This window comes from Tiliqua scincoides, chromosome 7 (genome assembly GCF_035046505.1).
Source record: "Tiliqua scincoides isolate rTilSci1 chromosome 7, rTilSci1.hap2, whole genome shotgun sequence".
Lineage (NCBI taxonomy): Eukaryota > Metazoa > Chordata > Lepidosauria > Squamata > Scincidae > Tiliqua > Tiliqua scincoides.
The window spans coordinates 56,293,322-56,313,755 of NC_089827.1; the positions used below are offsets into that span (position 1 = coordinate 56,293,322).

A 20,434-nucleotide genomic window follows, 5' to 3' on the forward strand; every position below is an offset into this window, starting at 1 on the left:
GTGATTTCAAAACATCACCACATTCCTAATGGTCATGTTAACAAACCCTAATGCTGAACATTCAGAAGTTGGTACAATCAAGTAACTAGGAATTCTGTCATATTAGTACAGTTAACTGGAACTGTGGGAGTGCCTCGGTTGTTCTCTTCCAAGATCTGCCTACTCTTTAGCATCTCCAATTCCTCCAGCAGTTATTGCAAATGTGGCTTCATTTTCAGGCATTTCAGGACTAAGAGAATACAAAAAATGCCTCAGTTTTCTTAGTTAATACTTCCCCCTATGAATACATGAGTTCAACAAAGCTGTCATTCTCAAACTTCTTAGACCTTAGATCAGGGGTGTCAAACATAAAGCCTGGGGGCCAGATGCGGCCCCCAGAAGCTTTTTATCTGGCCCTTGGACTCTCAGCTCCAGAGCAATGCTGAGGTGACACTGCTGAAAGGGTGGCCAACATGATAATTGGGCTCTCCCATATCTTGAAATAGGATCAAGATTTCTGTATTTTCTCCCCTGTCATTAGCAGCCAATGAGTTCCTACATGAGAACAGAGTGTTTATTTCTGGTTTTGACCTGTTTAATGACGTCACTTCCTGTGTAATGACATCACCTCCGGCCCTCAGCAGGCATCATGAATGCTATTCGGCCCTCTGTATGAAATGAGCTTGACACCCTTGCTTTAGATCTTTTATTTGTCAGGATTGCCCAGTAAGGATTCGTGCCATGTTGTCCTATGTTTATATTTCATCCCAACTTCACAAAATAGGGCCATAGGTAAATGGCACGCTAACATTGCAGAGGCTTTGTTTAGATATTCTCATTCAATGAATGTTTTGAAAAACACCAACTGACATTTAAGAAGCAGCCTTTTTCCATACATCTCTCATCTTTTTCTGCTTTACTTCAGACTCACTTTATCATCATGGAGCTAATATGTATTCTCAGAGCCTTAGTTTCAAACACTCAGGTAGAATAAACTTGGCCCACTATTCTTCCTGCTGCTATAATTGTTGGGCCTTACCTAATCAAGTACTGTGAACTATTTGTTGTGGAGAAGGAGTTAAGGAGGAGACACATACAAAGATATAGAAAGAAACAGGGAAACTTTTCCCATTAATGTCACCAAAGAATGCCTGAGTTATTCACTTTCTCTACCTTCCTATACATTGATGTAGACACGGAGTTAATCAGTAACTAAACTGTGATAGTCATACAATCTGTGTCATGTACCATAACATGCAGTTTCTATGTTACCTATCATATATCTTGGCAATACGCAACTCTCCCCTTCCTTTCCGCAAACTAATCCTTGTTGTAGAAGCATGTGCAAGGATGTGGCCCCCAATGGGCTTCTTTGGGTCTGCCTGAAAGCTGAACCAAAAAGACAAAATGATTGGAATAACAACAGATGAGCAACCTCCTGTCCCCCTCATGTACGGTAGAGCCAACATCCTGCTGATCATGCCAGTTGCTTTGGTGCTTGAGCTTGGGGGAGTTAGCTATGTAGTGGTTAACTGCCAATTGAAGAGTCCTGATGGCCCAACCTGCAGTGAACCCTCTCAGAGAATGGACAAAATTCATAAAAGAACCTGTTTAACACATCTTGATGCATCCTTGTAAACTGTGGTTAGTTCCACACTTGCCTTTTTCTTTGGTTTTGAAAAGACACAGCCGACACAGACTCGCCGATCTGTTGGCTCTACAGATACTCCTAGCATTAGATGGTGTACATGGCCGATAGTGGCTACATATGCCACTGCTTTTTGCCCTTTCTTGTCTTAGTATAGATCTGTTACAACTTGTACTGTGTAAGTTGAGCCATCCTGTAATGGATTGCTGCAAGGGGCAACTGGGAGTATCTGAGAACCTGCCACTGATCATTTATCCTACCTGTTTTTTTTCCTCACTGACCTCCTTCCATCATTATGTCATCATGATAAGTTGCCTTTCTCCTTACTGTAGCAGGTAACATATTAGATGAAATGCATAACATTTTGATTTTGGTATTAAAAAGAAAAAGAGCAGCCAGGGTACTACAAAACAAGGTGGAACAGTTGCAGGGAGTTTACAGCACTTCTTTACTACACTTCTGCCACAATAGCAATCTTGATCACAAACACAGCCCACAATCTCTTGATTGGGAAAAATGCTTCCATTGAAAGTCAGTTTATGGTTCCTCCGGGAAAACGTACCAAAACTTCCAAGTCATATTGTACATTTCCCATAATGCATAGTTAGTCCTCTCTGCTCCAGAAGTATTTTGATAAGTATTCAGTTTTGTGCAGCATCACACATATGAAGGCTTAGAAATTGACAGTAAGCACATATTGCACATTAGAAATAAAAACTGTAACAGGAGAGAAGCAGTAATCTATGTAATGCCAGTTACTCCACACATTTGAAAGAAAACTAGAGTATGTTCCTGTTGAAATGAAGCGTGGCAGGAAAACAGGAGGGGGGGGAAACAGCAAAATTCAACAATGTGTGAGATCAGAGTTGTAAAGCCATTTTCTTGAATAAGTCAAGCAGAAGTTCCTGGCCAATTCTAAAGAATGACTGTGGATCCTATGGCTTTTCACCTACCCTGATCCTTTCTCTTTACTAGCTTAGTTCCTTTTTCTATGATTAATGAAGTTCATAAGGAGAAAAAAATAGCTTACGTCATAGTTGCTCCTGGGTCAGCAGTCATCTGATTGGTCATAAACACAGCCACATTATATTCTGCAGTGAGAAACAAGCCACACAGGAAGGGAGTGCACAAATAGAGGGAACATCTGCTCTGTTAAATCAACTAAGAAACCTCTCCAACTTTTCTAGTAAAGCTGGGAAATTATGCTTATGAAAAGCTCCATAAGACTGAAAAATTCCAAAAGTCAGTGTCCAATAATTCTAATGATTAATTAACAACCATATTTTTGTTTCTAGATTTTCTCTGAGTCATTAAAGAATGCAACATACCCCTCCTAAGGCAAGCAGGGCAATCAGCATAGTATTATCTCATTTTATGCTCACAGAATTCCCATGGGATAAGTTAGGCTGAGAGGTAGTGATTTGTGACTAACTGGGGATCTGTGTACAGGTTTCCCACAGCCGAAGTTGAAGGCAGTTTAACATATTGGCTATCCTGGCAACATGTTATGTTTGATGAAAATACTGGTGCTATCAAAAGTGTCATACAAACACCTGTCTTCTCAAGGTCAAACTACGCACGATGTGTCTTTCCACAATAAAAACCTTTATTATACCCTTGTTGTCATATTATGAAAAATCAGTCATATTATTTATACTGTTACAGAAATTTTCTTTGCAATACTAATAAATATATCCCATCTTTCCATGAAATAATTTTTCCTGCCTCCCTTTTTTCTAATATAAGCAGTTGACACCATTTGAAAGGCAGCATTTATTATTATCATGTTTCTATGCCACAGGCTTGACCATTATAATCATTGTGCTGTTTGAGTGAATAGATAAGGGTTTTTTGTTTATATAGTCTTACCTCAGCTAGCATGGAGGATATGTCCCCCAACAGTTAAGCACTGCATGAAACAGTGTTAAAGGAAACTTAGGGCGCAATCCTAACTCCTTATGTCAGTGCTTTCCAGCACTGGCATAGCGGTGCCAATGGGACATGTGCTGCATCCTGCAGTTGGGTATCACTCACGGAGGCCCCCCCAAAGTAAGGGAATGTTTGTTCCCTTACCTCGGAGCTGCATTGTCCTTAAGTCAGTGCTGGAAAGCGCACTTTGGCTGGCGCAAGTCCCTTGTGCTGGCTGATGACTGTTGCGAAAGTACCATAAAGCACTTTTTCACCAACTCTGGAGGGGGTAGGCTGGTGCATAGACATGAGCCAGCCTCTGGACACCACCCCAAGCCCTGTTGTGTCGGTGAATCAGGTAAGCTCGTGCCAGCTGAGTTAGGTCAGCACAGGGCTCTGTGTGGGCATGGGGAAGGCAGGGAAGAGGTGTTTTGGGGTGGTGGGGGAGGGAGAGCAACGTGTGGGCCCATGGGTGGGTGAGTGGGGGCGGGGCCAGGATCCAGCACTGATGCCAAATCCTATCCTGAGGTAGCCCAGGGCAGCTCTAGGCTGCTCAGAACTGCACCACCACTTGAGATGGTGCAGATCCAAATAGTCCCATTGGGGCTGCTGCAGCTTTACCTAGGGTAAAGGGACGTGATTCTTCTTGCCTCGGGTTGAGCAGCTTTTGGTCCCAACCCTGCTCTGGATGTGGGGCAGGCCTGCTGGCCTACCTGCTCCAGGGCAGGTTAGGATTGGGCTGCCTGTTGTACAATTAAGCAAGAAACTGGCACTGATTAACTAAGTACTACACAGAATGCACTGCTTCCATTCGCTACATTAGCTGTGAATCACAGCCATGACAAAGAGTTCTGTAGCCGAACAGTTCTAAAAGAAGGTGCATATAAAAAAGTATTACTGTAATTGAATTTAGCACCAGAGGATAAGGCTGAAAAAAGAGGTGGTTATCACAGAGGAATGAACATTAATTACACAATGAAGAATTTTAGCAGGCATTATCTGAAAACCACTGGTCATAAAACTGTTTGAACAGTACTGTTTCTGCCCAACATTGCATATATGCAACAGGGTTCAAATGTGTACACCTGTGAGCTGGGCAAAAATGGGTTAGCAAAGTATCATGATGCAGTTGGGATTTCAACTGAACCAAAGCTTGGCCCAAGCAGGAAGTGGGGCTGATTAAACTGTCATTTCACACCATGTGGGGGTGAATAGGCAGAGTATATTGTCAGCCTGATCCAGACTGAATTTTTCAGAATCATAAATATCTTTGCCATCACTCCACAATCCCTCCCTATGCTAACACTGTGCGGGGTCATGACAACAAAACCAAATACTATGTAAGTTATAAACCAACTTCATCACATCTGAAAAATCGTCAGAGGACATTAGAAAGTGGCAGATCATGAAAAGTGATCTTTCACCTTTCCATCACCTAAGCTACCATTGCCCTGGCCAGGCAGTTGTGCATACCTGTAAATATGACTGCTTAGTGGTAAGAACAATTATTCCTTGCTTGCAATGCAGTTGGTGAATACATGAATACCCTGCTGTTTAGAAATAAAATATTTTTTTCTATCCTTTAAAGTCTAGTTTGTGTGCTCTCCTAAAGTTTCTACTAGTTCGATTTGTGAACTAATCACCCACAGGTCTATAGAGGTGACTCTTTAACCCTTGGGATTTTGACAGTAAGATGTTCTGAACTTCATTTGCATAACAACACATTGGAAATTTGACATAATGAGGTCATTGGTTTAGAATTGATAAACTGGGGTCCTTCAATTGGTTGGTAGATAGTGGATCAAATTGTTATAAGAGAAATTTCCCATTAAGCTTCCCCAAAGTCACCTTTTCTTCTAACAAGGTTAAATTTTCCCAAACTCTGATGTGTAAAGCATTAGTTAGCCCAAATGTGCTTAGGTGTTTGTTTTTAACGAATAGCAGTCAGAGTGCACCTTCTATGAATCAGAACCATGGTGTAAGGGCAGGGGACTTTAACCCTACCCACTACCACCATAGTCCTGATCTATCTGTCATTAGCCCAGAACAAAACTCCCATTGTTACAAGTCATTTGAAATAGTCTGTCTTCTACATGGTCTCAAATGTGTCTCCTACCTTCTGATATTTTCTGAAGCCTTGACAGCATCTGAGCAAGTTTCTGTTGTCTTTCAGCCAACTCCCCGCGACCAGTGAAGTCCACACGGAATAGCGCCATAATGGAATCTATTATCTGTGTGGTAATGGTAAAGAGAAAGGAAGAAAAACTACTGGTCCAACATTCAAGATACACACCAAGAAGTGCAGAACAGATGACGAAAACATTTACCAGTAGTTTGAAGATGCCAGGTTCCTCATGGAATTTGGCAGCAACGTAGTCAAGCAACTCCATCTGATGCTCACCTGGTGAGGGGGGAGTGCCATGGAAGAATAATCAAAACAGGAAACACAATTTGAAATCAACATGGAAGAGAAAGAAAGAGCAGAAATGGTTTGCTTAGAATGTAGGACCTTAGGTTCCATTATAAAGCAATGGCATCCATTTGCTTTACACTGTTTGTTGAAGCCTTTAGGAAGTATGTATCTATATTCCTAAGACCCTATGAACTTTTTTCTCAGATCATTCTCACTGATGTCCTTCTAGACAGATGGGAAAAAAATTAATCATTATCAGAAAAGATAAATAATCTCTATCTGTCCCCACTGGACAACCAAATTCTCCCTTCAGAATTCTGCAGCATACCGTCAATGATGCCATATACTTTGTTGAAATGTCACATTATGCTAAGGATATTATGCTACATTTCATTTCATTGTAAAACCTGTTACAAAAATTACCTATAACTAATGTACATTTTCCCCATAAAGTTGACGTAAAAGTTATGTGCAAACTTTAATATATAAAGTGACATGCGTATGTTTTCTCACAAACCGACAAGCACACAGCTGATAGGCATTCTCAGTGGCTTCCCTACATCCAAAATCAGCTTTTTATGCATTTGAGTCCTGAAGAAAACAACTCAAATCATCCAGACCTGTGTAACTATGGTTGGCGTAAGGCAAAATCGCCTTGCTTTGTCTTAATTCTACTTTTTCTCTAAAGTGAATGCCACTTTTTCTAGTACAAACAAAGGGCCCAATTCTGTTCAACTTTCCAACCCTAGTGCAGCCACAATGCAGCCCCAAGGAATGGGAACAAACATTCCCTTACCTTGGGGATGCCTCCATGACTGCCCCCCTATTGCAGGACGCAGAGCATGCCCTGTTGGCACGGCTGCACCAGCTCTGGAAAATTAGATAGGATTTGGCCCAAAGCCTACAATCTAGAAAGGTCACTATGGGCTCAGATATGCTTTTCAGCAGAAAGTGCCATCTGGTCATACCACTCTGGAGAGTTATACCATTCAGCATTTTCAGGTATACCTGTAAGTAAGCCCTTACAACACCTCAATCTTAAACTTATTAGGTAAAAAAGGTTCAATCTAAATTTACTTTTATCATATGCATTGCTTAATGGAGTTCTCAATAAAAAAACAATATATTTTATGCATTACATTTTAGATACTTTCCTAAAAAATATCAAAGTGGTTTATATTAAAACCATTATATGGAATATATTAGGACCATTTGCCCTGAGCATCTTCACAGCAGTGGAAGAAAGCAAAACAGGAAATGCAACATAAAAAAATGGAAGCAATTTTTAAAATAATCTGCAAATATCCTGGTGATTCTTTGTACTAATTCCTGGTGATCTTTGTACTAAGCTGAGAATGATGGAAAAAAGTGAGAGGGGTTTTTATGCTGTCTTTGGTTGTAATCTTACTAGTATATGCCCGTGCATACAGTACATTGTCAAGAACTGCTTCGTGATCTGCATGGAAGTGATCAGCAATGCCACGAAGGCGGTCTGGACGACTGAAGTGTTTTGTGGTTAAGGAGTTCTTTTGCTAATCTGGTTTCAGAGATGTGGTAGCTAAAGCAAGCAGACAACCCTGCCAGTAGTTGTCATGCAGTACAATAAAGTAATTGGACTGTATTCATTCACACACACACACACCCCATAAAGTCAGGGATGAACCTAACCTCAAACCTTTCTTAAGTTTAATACCACAAAATACATGTTTGGATTGTGATTATTAGGAAAACATTCCAGCCCATTCTGTTGAAAAGATACAAGGTGTTTTCTGTGTCAATAAAGATAATCTTCCCACCAGTGTAGCCATCCATTCCTGGCAGCTGGGCTGTCACTATAATGAGCAATAAGAAAAAAATCAATTTAAGAGAGGGGCAACCCCATCAACCTACCATATTTTAATGTCCTACATACATTCAGAATATATACATCTGGAATATTTCACTACTAATAAGAACCAACTTCACTGTAAGGGTGTTGCAAGGTGCAAAAGCAAGACTCAGTAGTAAAGGGTGATCATCTGCAAGCTTTTATTTCATTGCTAGCAACGGGCATCTCATGGGACTCCTGTCCAAAGCATTGAGAGCGAGTATCAATCTTAACCAGACCCTTTATAACATTTTGGGTCCTTTGTTTGAAGATTTGAACTTCCCATTGATTGAAGTTTGACATAATAGATGGGGCTATCGCTTAATAGGCTGTAGATAGCCTTAGAGACACTTGATAGGTGAGCTTCAAGTTACAGATTTCCAAATAAGGTAAAATTATACAATTAAACACATTGAATACAAAGTTTTCAAGAACCAGTAGAGTGTGCTATAACCTTATTTTATTCAGGACTGACCTGGCATTGACCATTTGGCAGAACTTCAGACCTATTTCTTGGCATACATCTCCCTTCCTGATTAGGATGGCCTTGCTTGAGCCACCTGTCTTATCTCTCCTGCATTCCTTCTCCTGTTCTCAGCAAAACACTGTGGGGCTCTCTGCCAACCGCTGTTAAGCAAGGTCCTTTTAACTACCTTTTAACAGTTACTCTATGTACTTTGAGTACAATTAAGGGGTCTATAGTGGTATATATCCTTGCTAGAAGTGGCTGGCTAAGGCTTCAGCCAGCTTCTTGTGATTTTTCATATATTTTAACATAAAACAAGCCAAACTTTCACTGCATATAGGATTTCTCTTAAGAAATCCTTCTCCCATTTACCTTTAAACACATCACATGTTCTCCATTTCAGTTGCAACTCAAACAAAGGCTTTCTCAAGAATGTTCTTGCTTATCTAATTAAATGTATTCTTTTTCTAAACTTGTCTCTGCAGGTGTCTGTGTCCAGCTAGCTAAACCCTATTTCAGCCTGCCAACTGATAATACTAAAACTTCTCTTACTACAATGTTGCATATATGTGTGTTTTCCCAGTTTGGCTGGCCGTATATTTCTGCCAAGAGGAGTTTATCTATCTTTGAGTTACAAGCTACAGAGATACAGGCTTAGCGAATGCTTTTGCCAAGACATCTGCCTCTGCCAAGGTTGTTTGCCGGAAACTGTGCTTATCTGAGTTACATTTCAGACTCTGAGGCTCCAGCATCTTTAATAATAAAATCAAATAGCTCTTAACTATTCTGTGTGTTTCTGTGGTTTAGTAATAGTGGTTTATTCTGTGCTTTAATAAAATCAGGCAGTTAAAACTTACCTCTAATGGCTACCATATCTCTATATATGTTGGTTACACTTTAAGGACAAAGACTATTTTAAAGCTTGGAAGAATAACTGGCAGGCAAACATGGTGATATCCTTGGCACTTCTGTGAGACTTCTGTGAAAACAGCAAACAGCTTCTAAAACAATTCTTCCAGTGTTTTAATGTAAGGCTTCTAGCTGCTCTAAAAAGCATGAAAGAATAACAATTTTAAAACTGTAGACTGTCTTTGCTAAGATGGGTGTTCTTCTGCCAAATAACACCCATCTGCTCGTTGTTATCTGTTTTAGTTTGCCATTCAAACAGAGAGCCTTCAAAGGCAGAAGTTTCCCTAGTATTTTCTATTTCTTCCTCTTATCTTCTCCTCCTCCTTACTTTCAAAGGGAATATCCTTGTCTAAAATATGTGTTGTTCTTCTAAAATTAATCTCTTGCCAGTAGCAACCTTGACATTTAGCAGAGCTGCCAATTCAGCAGAGCAGTTTTTAATTTTTAAGCTTTCCCCTACATGAAAATAGTGTGGCTTTTAAGCATTTAAGCATTTGCCCTAATGGCATATTACCCTGCTCATTCTGTCAGCTTCTGTCAAAGGAGTTGCAAATTTTCCAGATTACTGAGAAGAATCTCAAGTAATCTGCTCAAATAATAGAATAATAGTTGGACTAGATGACCTTTTAGGTCCCTTCCAACTCTATTCTTGATTCTTTTTGGCAAGCCCCAGGTACAGTTTTGATCAATGAGTGAGATAATCTTTATTATTAGCTAATCAAAATTTTACTATGTGACCTGCAGGGTTAAGTCAAAGCTGATCATCTGAAGTCTCTGCTGATGACACTAAGAACCCAATCCTAAACTGTAAATCTTCCAACGAAGTGGTCCCTGCAGAGGGTGTAGCAAATGTGCCATAAAGCATGTCGCAACACCTACAGCAGAGTTTCTCAAACTGTGGGTTAGGATCCACTAGGTGGGTTGCGAACCAATTTCAGGTGGATTCCCATTTATTTCAATATTTTATTTTTAATATATTAGATTTGATGCTACCACGGTATGTTGAGTTCATTTGGGGAAATGTTATAGACCTGTACTTTAACAAGCTACTACACATATTCCTTTAACAATGCTAGTAAATGGGACTTACTCCTGTGTAAGTGCGGGATTGCAGCCTAGGATTGTTAAAAATGATTCTGCTTGATGATAACACTTCCAGTCATGACATCACTTCTGGTGGGTCCCGAGAGATTCTCATTCTAAAAAGTGGGTCTCAGTGCTAAATGTGTGAGAACCACTGACCTAGAGAATAAACAGTGCAGGCAGGGAGGTCTGTGCTGCCCTGCTGGTGCTGTATCCAGGCCTTCAGTCAGACAGTGCAGGTAAGGTTGTGCTGGGCAGCGGAGGGGTGGCAGGAGGGTGATTCAGAGGCTGGGAGGGGTGTTTTGGGGTGGGGGGGCAGAATAGGGCCAGATCAGGCCTGGGAGGGGGTGGGATTGAGACAAGGCCATGAAAGCCACTTATGCTAACAAACCAAATGTTTACTAGCTTAATGAACCAAATGTTTATGCTATGCTATGGGTGTTTATAGCTAAATTAGTTTAAAACAAATTATTAGTTTATATGTTTAAGAAATAGGGAAAAATGTTTATATGCTTAGCATGCTTACATGTTTAGAACCAAAAAGCATTTATCTGGTCTCTGTCTGCAAATTGCAAGCTGGCTGTTAAAAATAGTCTCAAGGAATGTCGCTGGGCAGACTGCCAAAGCATCGGATAAGCCACTGTCTCTGAATAGGGAGGGAAATTCCACCTTCAGCCCTGCTTGTAAACAGAGAACCATGAAAACCATGGCAAGAAAAAGGCTTTTTTTCCAGATTTAAACCTATTATTCTATTAGTTCCCTTTTAAACAAAAATACAGTCTTGAATGCATATATTAAAGACTGGGAGGGGCTAATATACCAAAGTTACATGTCAAAGAAATCACAATGCTTGTTTACTTAATAATTATTGCTTAAAAGTGTAAGTTAATGTTGGTGGCAATATATAGTAGTTTAAAGTGAATTTTAGCTGTTATAATGGTTTGAGTGAAGGATAAATACACAGAATAGTAGAAGCCATTAAATTAAAAGCCACAAAAGTGATTCAGAATGCAGCCTTAGCAGAAAAGCTGTTCCCAGCCAAAAATCAAAAGGGTCTGACAGGGAGACTCTGGAATGTGGTATAGAGTTACTCCTCAAAGATAAGACTCTTATCTTGGGCAAAAGCATTCCTAACTCTGTATCTCCTCTGTAGACTCAAAGTCCTACTTGATACTTTTAATGTGAACAAGGGAGTAAGCCTCCCAGAGAAATTTGCAACAGGAAACGGGGAAGCAAGAAAAAGTAACTTCTCAAAATAGACTCTTGCAACAATATGCGGGCAAAAAGCGATAGCAATGTAATCCGCAGGCACCAAGAAGTAGGAAAATTGAAAAGTTATACACAAGTTTGAAACATTTAATGGGGAAGTCTTAGCATATGCAACTTTTATCTGTTGGCAAACAGAAATAGAATTTCTAACAACAGAGATACAGACACCTGCAAACACCAGCTAGACAGAAGATAACAGAAACAAAATCTATGGGAAAGTCCCCTGATCAGCAAAACATCATGAGAGCCTCTGTCTGAGCTAAAAGCTGACAGAAGGGGCTGGATTTAGTTAAAATGAATGAGAAAGGTCTCTTAAAATCCTTTTTACAATAAGAAGTGGGTTTTCCTGTATTAAATAAATATAATTACACCACTATGCATCACTAAACATCCCTTAAGGTACACATATGGGATCACAACTAGAGAGGACTTGGTTTAAACAATGTTGGCACAGAGTCCCACGGTGTGTGGAAGAAGGAATGTTAGAGATAACACTGGTGGCTCTTGCCAAGGTCACAGATAAGCACAAGACATACCAAAAAGCCAGTTCTGTAATAAATGAGTAAAGAATGCCACCTAGTGGTTGTTGAAATCTTTAAGTTATATATGTCTCAATGTACATTTTTGCCTTATTTGAAACCTGTAACTTGAAACCAACCAATTAAATGCTTGTAAAGTTATCTCTAGCCAATCCTGAGAAAGCCCCATCTCTGATGTAAAATCCCAGCCAATGAAAAGTGTGAGACTCCTCAAACAAAGGAGCCAAAATAGAATATAAGTGAGAGACTCACACTGGAAAATTGCTCTCTTCGCTTTGGACAAGGAGTCCCTGAGAAGGGACGAAATAAAGAAGGCAACGAAATAAAGCTTGCAGACGATCACCACTCTTGCCTACTGAGTTTGCTTTTGAACTTTGCTTTTGACCTTGCAACAGGATTAGTGGAGCAGGCCTCTGCCGATCCTAACCTGCTCCTGGGCCTGCCTGTGTTACACTGGGTTGTTTGACGATCCAAACATAGGGCACGTTGGGATGTTACTCTGGTAAGGGGAAAATATCCCCTTACCTCAAGGAGACTTCCAGCCTACTCCTGAAGAGCACTGAATACAGCGGAGGCCCTGCAGTCCTGCTGCACCTGCACTTGTTAGGATTGGGCTGCCATTTGCTTTTGAAATATATATATATATATAATATAAAAATCCAAATGAGTATTATCAACACAGATGTTGGATAACACCCTGCTGTTACAAAAAGATCATTCTCCACTATGTCACATGGAAGTTTTCTAATTTTAAAGTCTCTGCTCTGAAAGAAAGAGCTCAAAAACCCACTGTGATGAAAGACAATGGAAATTAGAAGCAAAGCTCTTCTGGCTGCTATCCTAGTATTTGTAACTTTGATTTTGTTTTCTGTATCGCACCTAGTTTCTATAGGTGTTCAAATAGAAACAAATTCAAATAAATATGTTCAAATAGAAACAAATTCAAAACAAATATGTTCAAATGCAAATGTAAACATATAGGTGTATGTTCAAACCATACAACAACATACCTGATGGCATTAGTTTGTTTGGTTCATTTTTATTGCTAAAATAAGAATATTTTCAACTCTATATACAGACTAATCTTAATGCAGAAATATTTTATTACAGATTATTTAAACAAAATATTTAATTTTGTTTATTTAACATATTAAATAAACAATATTTAAAATTATTAAATTTTAACACTTAAAAATTAAATATTTTGTTTAAATAATTTTCAGAAAATAGGTTTTGATGAATGAGTGAGATAATTTTTATTATTAGCTGCTCAAAGCTTGTAATAATTTTAAAATATTAATTTAATACATGTATTTTTCAAATACTTGTATTTAAACGAAAATACAAATGTTTGAAAAAAGACTTTGAAAACAGATGCAGTTCTCAGTATGACTGTTATATACATACCACAAAGAGTATGGGCAAGTTGAGTTTTGCCTGTTCGAAATTCTAATTAAAAAAAAATTGAAATTGTTAAATTACATAAATAATCAACCCCATGTATGTATTCATGTCTTAGCTGTCTCCTCCTTTGAGATTAACATGGAAGCCACACTTGCAGGAAATTCAGGTGCATGTTGGAACACAAAGGAAGAGGAGCCAGACCGCATCAATTTTCTTGAAGAAGGTCCCAATAATTTTGTATGAAGCTTTCAAGTACATGTAGCTAGGATTCCAGCTCAGGACATTTTTCCAAGTGTGTTTGTGTGTGTGATTTTATCTTTCAGGAATAAAGAAAGCTGTAACATCATTCACAGGACTCTTTAAAACCACTGTATATCCCAGTGTTGCTTCAATATCAGGGATGGCAAATTTCTATATTCTCATGGACCACTCTTTTCTGCAGACCATGTTCCATGGGATGATTAACTTTAAGTGTATGCTCCATTGCAAACTGATTCAGAAATGGTTGGGCCTTATAACAGTATTGGCACCCTGAAGAGTTTGAGAGCCCAATCCTGTGGTTGGTGGCACGGCACCGGCCGGTGCTGGGCTAGCGCTGGACAGTGACCCAGGTTCCGTGGCTCGGCAGTCTCCTGGACTGCCGAGCTGCGGAACGGGAGGTAGGGGTGTGAACGGGGGCATGGGGGAGGCATTCTGGGGAGGGGGGAGGCTGGCAGGGGCGGGGAGGATGCATGCTGAAGGGCGGGCGGGATCCTCGGATCCTCCGAGGAGCTGAGCTCCGCAGGATCCAGGGCGCTTGTGCAGGGCTGCGTGCCCTACACGAGTGCCTTTACTCTAGCATTGCAGGGCTGCTTACCTTACTCGGGGGAAGGGGATGAATGTCCCCTTCTCCCGAGGAGCCTCGTGCTTTAGCATGGGAGGCGCAGGATTTGGCAGGAGCCCTTTTCAGTGCCGCCAAGCCTGGGCGCTCTGGGCAGCTCAGGATTGGGCTGCCTGTTGATGGATCACCTACATATGTAGGTAAATATTTGTATGCTCATGCTGCACACAATATTAAAAATTAACATTTAAGTGTGAAATATTTATTTCTTACAACTCAAAAACTTTTTTTTTCCCCAATTCCTTATATGTTACACTGGGCAAGTATTTTTAATTATACATTGATTAAAATTTGGAGGGATGCCAGGGACCAGATAAAAGTGTCCTTGAATCTGATCAGGTCTGCAGGCTACCACTTGGCAACTTCTCATCTGTGCTGTAGGATTACATTATTTTTTATTTATAATCAGCATAGCTACTTCACTGTAGTTCCTCTTTGTTCGTTCATACACACTGAACCACATCTCTGCAGAGTGGTTGTGATCTGATGCTTGAGTGATCTTAAAAATATCCACCTATTAGCTACTTTCACTTGAGTATATGGGGAACTTAAAAGGGGAAAAAATGTGCTCAGGAAAAAAAGTACCTTCAAATTATTCCTTAACCCTTTTTACTCATTTAAATATGTAGGAATGGTTCCCAACCCCCCTCCCCCCACACACAAATATGGCATAGCCTCCCCCTAACACACCCCCCACAAATATGGGCATATATCCCAAATAGCCACCCATAAAAAACTCCAGCAAATATCATTTTCCCACATGCACACCATGCAATGTTGTATCTGTAAATGAACATAACTTGCCGTGCACTTTGTTACTGACCTCCAAAGGCTTCAGTGATTGCCATGCTTTCAATTCCACCACCTAAGAGTTTGCTAAAGGAATAGATGGGAGGGAGAAAGAGGTAGACAAAACAGGCTCAGGAAGAAAATAATGTGAAGGAGTTATTTGTGCTCTAATTATGTCTCTGTTGAAAGACTCTGATTTTTTTTTTTAAAGCATGTCGGTGGTATTAGCAGGCTCCTGGCATACAGGAAATTGCATTTCATGGTTAAATATGTTGGGGAATCAGAAACCCCCACTGGGGTTTTGATCTAGAGCAATTACACACTCAGACACAAGCAACTTCTAGTTCAGAAACACAGGTAGAGCCTCTTTATCTGTGGGGGTTCTGTTTTGGACCCCCTGCATATACCGAAAATGACGGATAACAAAATCTGCGGTTTTCGAAGCCCACCTTTGCTCCAAACGTGACTGGAACCTTGTGGCCTCTCTGAGGCTCAGACGTCCAGTATATAGAGCAAGGGTGCCAAACATAAGGCCCAGAGGCTGAATGTGGCCCCCTTAAGCAATTTATTCACCCCCTGTTATATGCTGGGCACTCTCATATCTTGAAAATATGATCTGCACATATCCTGTCATTTGCAGCTAATCAGTTTCTATGTTGGAACAAAAGTGCTTATTTCTGGCCATCATCTGCTTTATGATGTAACTTTCTTCTTAATATCACTTCCAGCCCTCAGTGAGGCACCATGAATGCTAACTTCGGCCCTCAGTACGAAACTAGTTTGATATCCCTGATCTAGAGTTTCTCTTTTTCCTTTTTGCCTAATAAACAATATAATCTCCAAATATGCTGTGATTCTTGTAGATGTAACCAATCTAACAGAATCCTTAACTACTATTTGGTTTGGAAATAAAGTGGTTAAGGGCCCAATCCTATCCAACCATCCAGTGCCAATGCAGCAACAATGCAGCCACAAGGTAAGCAAACAAACATTTGTTCCCTTTCCTTGAGGAGGTCTCTGTGACTGCCTCACTCCACAGAATACAGTGGATGCCCCATTGGCATGGGTACTTTAGTGCTAGAAAGTTGGATAGGATTTGGTCCAAAGTGACTCCCCCTACCTCATCAACTCCCTGCCCAAACCCAAACACTTCGTACACAGAAAGAGTCAACCAAAAGATAAAGTTTTCTGTTTACTAACTCAAATTCCTGGCTCCCAGTGCTGATATGAAATACCATCTTCCGCTTCTCACTGTACTCAAAAGCAGTCAGAAAACCTGGTTCCTGGAGAAAGTACAAAGTGAAGAACATTTTGATTTAAGTATGTTAAAGTTCTTGATACACTGAAAAGTGCAATGGAAAGTTAACAGAGACAATATAGCGTCCTTTGCGAAAACTTCTGATATCCTTCATGCCACGCACTTTTGTGCTTGAATTTGCTAAAAATCATGACAGCCTGACAATTTGGCTGCTACTTATTTTTAAGAAGTCATGTACGAGACCTTTATAACTGTTGCCTGATTCATAGGTCCACTTCAGATTACTGACATAGGGAACTCATGATGCATTCGCCACATGTTGTCACAACGCTCTCTATAACGTGGGGCAGCTACACATTTTCTTTCCTGTGTTTACCACAAGAATATACCGCAGGGAGCCAGTTTCCCTGGCGTGTGCTTTCACAGTTAACCTGCAGTGAAATAAATGCATGCAGCTGCCTGGCACAGTATGGAATTCACCACAGAGAAAACATAGTGGGTGGGCTCCACAAACCATAATAAGGGAATTGGACCAAAGGTTTCTGCTTTCAGCAAAGAATCACTTGGTTTAGCACAGGGGTGTCCAAAGTTTTTGGCAGGAGGGCCACATCAGCTCTCTGACACTGTGTCCGGGCCTCATCCCACAGCTCATGCGAGAGGTCAAACAGTCGCCTTCATGCTGCGAGCGGTTGCATTGGGCCAGTTCAGGCTGCAACAAATCTCTTGAGGGCCAGAGGCTCATTGGAGACTGGGGGCTCTCTGAGGGCCGCATTGAGAGGCCTCAAGGGCTGCATGTGGCCCCAGGGCCAGGGTTTGGGCACCCCTGGTTTAGCACAAGGATGCCCAAACTCTGGCCTGGGGGCCATTTGTGGCCCTCGGGGACCCCCAATCTGACCTGCAGGGAACCCCTAGTCTCCAATGAGCCTCTGGCCCTCCAGAGACTTGCTGGAGCCCATGCTGGCCCAATGCAACTACTGTCAGTGCGAGGGCCGACTCTTTGACCTCTCGCACAAGTTGCGGGCCAAGGGAGCCCTCCACTGCTTGCTGAAGCAGCAGCAGCAACAAAGGAAAGGCCAGCCTTGCTTTGTACAAGGTCTTTTATAAGCCTTGAGCTATTGTGAGATAGCTCACAAAAGCTTCATTTATTCATATAAATTCCATCTCTAATATATTCATTTATGTAAATTTATTCAAATTTTAAAAGTAAATTAATTATTTTTTCCCAGCCCCCATCACAGTGTCAGAGAGATGATGTGGCCCTCCTGCCAAAAAGTTTGGACATCCTTGGTTTAGCATATGAAGACACTAGCATGACATCAAAAAAATTAAAAGGACAGTCAACAGGGTGACAATGAAGGCATGCTAGGCACATCCACTGTCACAAAATATTTAAGAAGAGTGTTTTGAAGGAGCAATGGCTGATAATATTACAAAATTGCTGTAGTATATACTAATGCTGCAGTGGGAAATGATCAAAGAATCGCTGAATGTATAGCAGTAGTGTTAGCTTACTATAAGCTTGTTGGCTGCTTCTTTAATCTTCTCCACTTTGGCTTCTGAAAGTCCCTTCACATTGCATAGTGCCCGCCTTGTTGTCATCTGAATTCCTTTAATTGTACAAATTCCCACCGATTTCAACTTTTTAATATCAGCCACATTCTGTGAAGGAAGTGAATGTAATCTGAACTTGATGCTCATTAAATTCTGTATCTGGAAGGGTAATCAACCCTAAAGCCTTGTGCCTCATAATGAGGAAGGTTTCTGAAGGATTTTTGATTCTGGTATGTTAATTGTGTTCTGGTATGTTAATTCTATTTTATAGATTTTTTTTAGCTTCTCTGACACTCTTTTCTGAAACACACACTGTAATTCGTATCAATATAGGACAGTAAGTTCAGGTAAGCCTTTACACAACAGGGCAGCATGGCTCATAATAAGAATGTTCTAATTATATCCAAACTGAAACAGCGATAGTCTCAGAATGCTGTAGTTACCCAAGGATGGCATTATTTGTTTTCCTGAAGAGAATGGGCATTTCATTATTTCTCAATGAAGTTAATAAATGCAGTGCCAAGATAGTGGATTGTTTTCAGATAACAGTCAGTGGAAAATTTGAAGGATCAAGAATGTTTTTAACACAGACTGATGTGAATAAGGGCACCATCCTAACCCCTTATGTTGGTGCTTTCCAGCACCGACATAAGGGCAATGCAGCTCTGAGGTAAGGGAACAAACATTCTCTTACTTTGAGGAGGACTTCATGAGTGACACCCAACTGCAGGATGCAGCACATGTCCCATTGGCACAGCTATGCCAGCGCTGGAAAGGTTAGGATTGCGGCCTAATACTAATGAATGCTTCAACAAATGCGCTTTATGTCCCTATTGCTCTCCAATTCCTTATTTATTCTGAGTATTATTTATTCTGAGTAAGAAATTAACATTAGGAATACAGATTTCTTTTCAAAGAGGAGTAATATAACAGAGGAGGAGCTGGTTCAAAACCTCCTGGCACCTCAGCTGGTGTGCCAAATGCTGTCCTCCCTTCCTGGGTGATGTGCCAGCCTCTACTCTTCATACTCCCTGGATTGAAAAAGGAAGAAAGGAACAGACAGAGACAGAGTGGAAGTGTGGAAGAGAAGGGAGTAATGGTTGGCAACCTTCAGTCTCGAAAGACTATGGTATAAGCCTATGGCACCCAGTGTTCCCAGGCAGTCTCCCATCCAAGTACTAACCAGGCCTGACTCTGCTTAGCTTCCAAGATCAGACGAGACTGATGTGCGGGGTAACATGTGCGGGGTAACAGTTGCAGAGTGGTGGGCTAGAGATGCTCTACCCACCCCACCCCCAGTCCTCTACTTTGTCTTTTCACCTCTGTCCCACATTCCTTTTACAATCCAGCAAATGGGAAAAGGAGATAGTACAGTGGTGATGAGTGAGGGGTTGGAAGTGGGTACCTCCCACCAATCTGCTGCCTGAGGTGCCTGCCTCAGTTGGCCTCATACATGTCTCAACTCTGAATTAACGTAAACTTGCTCTGCTGGTTTGCATTAACTATACAGAAGCAGGGCTCACTCTTTTTTGTCCCAAGGTGCTTCTGTCCACCACCAGACAATATGACTGGAATTAGCCAAGAACATAAGATATTCACAACATTTGTAAGAACCAAACTATATGGGACATACAGCTATAAAAGAGAAGCTCTTGATGTCTTTTTCTTTCCTAAAAAGTGACCATGCAAGCCTTCAGTTTGAATAAAAGGTCATGGCTTTGGAAGGAGCAGAGTTAACTCTTTTCTACTGCACCATTTCTCCAATTTAAATTGGTTTCCCAAGCTGCTTTTGCTACCAAAGGAAAAAGAGAAAGGTATCCCATATTGAAAACACCTGCTACCAATGTATGCTTACAATTCCATGCTTCTGTAACAGATCGATGTCCTGGAAAAATGATTCCTAAAAGGATGTAAAAACACCAACAACAGAATATTAGTTATTTTGATAGGCACCCATCCATATCTCACTTCTATCAACCATCTAACAGTATATTATCCCAGAACAGAGACTGATTTTTAAGTTTACGTGTAATAGGTATATAATCATTACTTATACATGTATATCTACAAATCTAGGTTTACTCAAGGACAAACCATCTTATGGCTTCTTCATTCCAGTTTTGGTAATCTTTCTGAGGAATATATCCAACATGGCTGGATGTGTTCCTTCAAAAACACATTTTTCATTCATACCTCATCATCTTGGTACCCAGGTTCTTCCTGTACAACTTGATCCTCCATACACTTCATTATGACAGAAGATGAAATAAGATTTCAATCAGAACTGCAGAAAGCAATTAGAGAGTGTTAGAGCACCCCAAGCAATCAGGAACATAATGCTGTTTGGTGTAGACCTGAAGTATACATCTCATTATGCTATCATAAGATTGCAATTTTAATTCTCTCTAGCTCGGCCTGAATAGGCCAGGTACACTGCTGAAGTAAATTATCAGAGCTGAAAGTCATGTCAT

At 40.7% G+C, this 20,434-nt stretch overlaps 1 protein-coding gene across 1 annotated transcript; it reads right to left on the reverse strand.

The window, feature by feature from the left end:
* Nucleotides 1-159: 159 nt before the first annotated feature.
* Nucleotides 160-20,213, reverse strand: DMC1 (DNA meiotic recombinase 1). Its single transcript, XM_066634268.1, has 13 exons — nucleotides 20,157-20,213; nucleotides 19,819-19,863; nucleotides 17,925-18,071; nucleotides 16,355-16,437; nucleotides 15,189-15,241; nucleotides 13,489-13,530; nucleotides 7,708-7,780; nucleotides 7,357-7,448; nucleotides 5,863-5,936; nucleotides 5,652-5,766; nucleotides 2,658-2,718; nucleotides 1,252-1,368; nucleotides 160-229 (listed from the first exon to the last, which is right to left on the reverse strand). The coding sequence occupies exons 1-13, from the start codon at nucleotides 20,211-20,213 to the stop codon at nucleotides 160-162; spliced, it is 1,029 nt and encodes a 342-aa protein (XP_066490365.1).
* Nucleotides 20,214-20,434: the final 221 nt, after the last annotated feature.

What these genes read in the sequence shown, in the direction of transcription:
- DMC1 (XM_066634268.1), bottom strand. Translation starts at nt 20,213, where the DNA reads ATGAAGTGTATGGAGGATCAAGTTGTACAGGAAGAACCTGGGTACCAA. An exon ending in GCTTCAGAAAATATCAGAAG is followed by an intron (nt 2,719 to 5,651) that starts GTAGGAGACACA and finishes TTCTCACTGCAG; the next exon opens with AATATAATGTGGCTGTGTTT. An exon ending in ATTGCCAAGATATATGATAG is followed by an intron (nt 230 to 1,251) that starts GTAACATAGAAA and finishes GTATTCTCTTAG; the next exon opens with TCCTGAAATGCCTGAAAATG.